Consider the following 5000-nt stretch of genomic DNA (forward strand, 5'->3'; position numbering starts at 1 on the left):
GTCATCGGTTGAACTTGGTTTTTCAAACCCGCGAAATATAAATAATATTTCCCTAATTAGCAGCTGGTCCCCTTACTTTCCCATTGTGTTTCTCGATGCCAATTTCACAAATTTTCTCACTTTTTGTGCACCATTTTTCTAAGGTGCCAATTTTCTTGACAAACGCATCGTAGTTTATGTGGCATAGTTACAAGTCATCTCTATTTAATTTGCCCCCAAGGATCTTTGCATGTTAAATTTGAGAAAATCAAGAGCGTATTTTCACCTTCGATCTGATTAAAATTTGAAAGAATTTGTCGCGCTTTGTCTTATCAAAAAAAATAACATTTTCAACACCCTTAAAACACCATTGTCATTGCAGCTCACGATTACGAAAAAACCACGAATCAAACGGAACATAATTACCAGCAAAAAAACATAACAGTATAAAAAGGGATTTTCGTTTTAAATCTTGTGAAATCCATCGAAAATTTCATTTCTTAAAATTGTGAACAACCATCACCAATATGAGCTATTTTTATAAACCAGAAATATGCTCCTACTGAGCACCCACCCCTCCCCACCTTCCTCCCTTCCCTGACCTTTTGGTGGTCTCATTTTGTGGGGATGCTAATGAGCCTCTGGTGGAGAAAATTGCAACGAATTTTAAAATATCGGAAGTTTTGGATCTGAAAGTGAACTCGAAACTGAAAGTTTCCGGGCTTTCGGAACCCTTCATAAAGCAGTAATTGTCTTTGTTGATGATTTTATTTTTTAGCTATAAGATGGGTGGGAAGAACAGCTGGCAGCCAACATGATTTATTATTGTGGACCAAGTTGATTCAAGTGAAGTTCATTTATTTTGGGATGCTGATTAAAGCTGACAAAAAAACAATTTCACTGAACTTTTGGTTAAAAAGACTAACATTTAATGTCTGAAAATTAAACGAAATTCTCACGCCTTCGCAGGAAACGCATACATCTCTCATTGTTCAGTTCCTTAGCCAGTCGTCAGTTTTGTATCAGATCTTCGTGGAGAAGGAAAAACTGTTTTCGTTTCCATGGCAAAACGTCACTCAGGCGAACGCTAATGGTTTAGCCTCATCGCCCAATGACGCAAGCGTCTTTAATGTGGCACATGTTAAACACTCAGAAAATAGGATCCTTAATTTTCAATTGTAGGATGAGGATGGGTTTGATAATTAACAATATTTAAAAATTACTCGAGGAGACAGCGTTAGCTATAACTAATCTTACTACGTACTCAACAGAATATTGCGTTTCTTATTGGTCAACGACGAGTGCATAAATAGGTTGTAGTTAACAGTAAAAAAGAGGTTACCTAGTCCAATACGGAAGTTGCTATGGGAACAGCAATTGAGTAATTTTACTAAGTATATAATAAATGAAAAATCGCATGAACTTACTCGTGCATTTCGTTAATTTATGACCACTCGACTGTGTTTTCACGACAGCCGTTGTCTCGCATAACATTCCTGAAAGTGGTTTGTTTCCAGACTTCGTTAAGCGACTTAAAAATGATACGTGTTTTCACGGATAAGATTAACTAGGAGGCAGTGTGGCGCAGTGATTAGGGAGCTTGACTTGAGATCCGGAGATCCTGGGTTCAAGACCCACTCGTTGAATTTGATCCTGAATTTGTATTTGATCCTGGTAGTTCCTGGTTCAACTTCCCAGCTGCACTTGTAAATAGCCAACTGGTTTGCCTCCGGCCAGTTGGGATTCTTAAGTTGTTGTTGTTGTTCTGTTCCGTCGTTTCGTTGTGTTTCATTGGCCCTGAAAAGCCCCTATGGGGAGCGGGCAATTAAGTATGTTTGTATGTATGTATTAAACAAAGAGAGAACATGTGCCAATACAATAATAAAAATAATAAACATAGCACGCCTGATGTATTTCCGATTTGAATAACCGCAAGCGACTCCTCATTGGCCGAAAGTAATTGCTAACTCGCTTAAGCGACGTGGTTTGGTGGCTTAAATTTAATGAGAATTCCGTTGAAGTTTTCCGATTCGCTTAACTACGGCTCGTGCAATTTTAAGAACTTTCAAAACACCACATGTTCCCATAAATCAAGAAATGCACTCGCCTTCATACGATTTCCTATACTTATGTCCAAAAAGCGCGAATGGTATAGACCAAATGAAGGAAATGATCCTCCCACTCGCTTTACCAACTCATTTGTCTATAACTCGAACTTCAAACAGACACATTCATTTCATTCATCAAGTCCTTTCACGGGAACAAATAAGCCCAATAAACTGACCTGCTGCCAACTGTGTGGTTTCATAGCTCAGTTGGTAGAGTACAGCACTGGGCATCGCAGAGACCATGGGTTCCAATCCCATTGGAGCCACATTAATTTTTCAGGTGTCTGTAAGAGACAATTGTTCAAATTGTCCAGTTAAGTGCGAGTATCACTTCACTCCTTTGGCTAGAACCCGCACTTGAAAATGTATGTACATTTCTTTCATTCATCAACATCCAAGATTCATTCGACATAGCGGTCAAACGAGTGCAACATGTTGGATTCAACAATGTTGGATAATGTTGAACCAAAATGTTGGATCTGTTTGGCCAGGCCCTTTACTATCTTTCTTTATCCGCAGAAATCCTACATCCAAGGAAAGCACCAATGTTACGAAGTTGATAAGTAATTTACTCTCTGGCTACGATAAAAAGCTACGTCCAAATTTTGGAGGTAAGAACTCAATCATGTATCGGTGCTTTTATCAACTCTTGAAAGCACACGCTATTTTTGCATCCTTTTTCATTCCTTCGGGGAGAAAAGTCGGCGGGCTTAAGCCAGAAAACGAGTTTGTGGACACGATTGCAAATGGTGCGCTGTGGTAGGCGTGTCCTGCTAAGACAGAGAAAGCGCTTTCTTAAAATACGCTCCGAGTCGGATGGCCTTTATGGTCTGCTGGTCAAGTTGTTTTTATATATGTGCAATTTAATACATTTGACCTACGGAATAGAATGAAATGAAAGCTGGAAATTCTATAAATGCTTAGAGTGGTTTTGAGTGTCGTTACTTCGACCAATCACAGCAGGTGCAAACTGCGCAATGAACCAATCCAAATCAGTCTTAGCAATCCCATGTAACTTTCTCAAGGCGCGGGAAATAACGCACGTGAAAGTGGCGATTGGTTTTGGTTTTCCTTTTCATTGGTTGATAAACTTGCGCGAGATTTTTAAGCCAATCACCAAGCGTAGAAATTGCAATCGTGTAATTACTTTCCATAGTCATTTGAAAACTGCTCTAATTTGCTCAACTAACTGCGATGATCTTTCCAACCTTCGTTTCAGTCTGCTGGTCGTTGCTTAAAGTAAAAAGAAAGAAAGCTCAGCGAGCTATATCACTTCCGCTCCCCACCCCACCCCACTGTCCGTGTGCACTTGACAGCCGATGGGGGTAAGGTCAATGAAGGAGCATGATTAACTCGATTATATATCTTTTTTTCTTCAGGTTCTCCTGTCAATGTATCTGTCAGCGTGTTTATTGAGTTTATTGGAGATATCGACGAGATCAACATGGTATGTTGACTTTTCTTCTGAAACAAGTGGAACTACTAGACATTTTGATGATCTTGCTTTATTAGTGAATCCTAAGTTTTTCTTCCTTTCCTGTCTCTGTTAATTTGAAACTTATTATGTGGTTCTATTCCCCTTTTAAAACCTGAAATTAACCAGCCAGATTCACTGAAGACTTGCTGTGAGCAATAGCTTTGTTGATGTTACTTTGTGTTAGAAAAATAGCTGCAAAAGATCAAGAAATCTCTTGCCCTTTGGTTCTGTAATCCGCAAAATATTACCCATCAAAAGCTTTTAAATTATCTGGTATAAGAAGATTCCTCTAAGATTATCAGATATATTGGGCTGAGATTTTCCATCTCACCAATTAGGCCTAAAACGTTATTACTCCTAATTCATTGAGATTAAGATTAGGATTCAGATTAAGACTGAGATTAGGAGCAATAACGTTTTAGGCCTAATTAGGCCTAAAACGATGTTTAATCTCAAATCCAACCTTTGTCGGTTAGTATTCAACGTATGGTGGGGTCATACATGGTGTTTTGGTGCTTCCTTTCGCCATTTCGCTGTTTCGTTGTTTCGGTTTTTAGTTGTTTAATAATGTCCGTCATAATTCTCAGATCTATTAATGTCAAGAACAGTAAAGATACCCTAAAGGAAACCAGCTTTGACTTTGGTGGCCCAAAAACCTTTTAGGCACACTAAAAGATACCAAATCCCTGATTCTGACCCCCAAAAAATACGACGATCATCCCCGCCCGTTGCCAACTGTAGTCCCTTCCCCCCTCCCCTCCCCCCACGTTATCAGCGAAAACCAAAGAAAACGTTTGCATAATAATAGCGTTCAATTGCAATTTCCGGAGTATTGGATCGGGACACCATCATGGCCGCCGTTTCATTGTTTGGGGACACCAACATGGGGGCCGAGACGTCATGTGAAATCCAAGAATTATCTTCTTTTGATCAGGGTTCACTTAAAGTTCAACCGCCTCGCATTTGATGCAATGCTAAGAATTACACACACTATCTTCTTGTAAATTGTTCCTAACAGGAGTTTTCTACAATCATGTACTTTCGTCAATACTGGAAGGATGAACGTCTGCGATACAATGACACAGGCTATGACAAGCGTCTGGCTTTCAATCCTGAAATGCTCAAGTTTATCTGGGTACCGGACACTCACTTTCCTGGTATTAAGGATGGATTAAGACATGACATCACGGACGAAAATGAAGTGGTTCGGTTGCAGCCAAATGGTTCTGTGCTGTACAGCATGAGGTATTGCTGTCAGTCATGTTGAAACCGTTTGAAACACGTTGAATCGAAGTTGAATCGATGTTGAACGAGTTTAAAAGCGTTTAACGTTGCTTCAACAGCCATTCAACATTTCTTTTGTTATCGCGAATGTGTTGAATGAAGTTGAAGCCGTCTGCTCCCTTGTTTCAACATTGTTTCGTATGTGCGTGCGC

The 5000-nt window shown here is 39.7% G+C and overlaps 1 protein-coding gene across 1 annotated transcript in view; it reads left to right on the forward strand.

Annotated features, from left to right (window-relative positions):
* LOC138026735 (gamma-aminobutyric acid receptor subunit beta-like) overlaps positions 1-5000 on the forward strand; it is a 14516-nt gene that overhangs the window by 1559 nt on the left and 7957 nt on the right. Inside the window, exons 2-4 of the mRNA XM_068874191.1 lie at positions 2607-2698; positions 3467-3534; positions 4583-4809. Coding sequence (XP_068730292.1) covers positions 2607-2698; positions 3467-3534; positions 4583-4809 — 387 coding nt within the window. The remainder of the gene's footprint in view (positions 1-2606; positions 2699-3466; positions 3535-4582; positions 4810-5000) is intronic.

This window comes from Montipora capricornis, chromosome 2 (genome assembly GCF_036669925.1).
Source record: "Montipora capricornis isolate CH-2021 chromosome 2, ASM3666992v2, whole genome shotgun sequence".
NCBI classification, from domain to species: Eukaryota; Metazoa; Cnidaria; class Anthozoa; order Scleractinia; family Acroporidae; genus Montipora; species Montipora capricornis.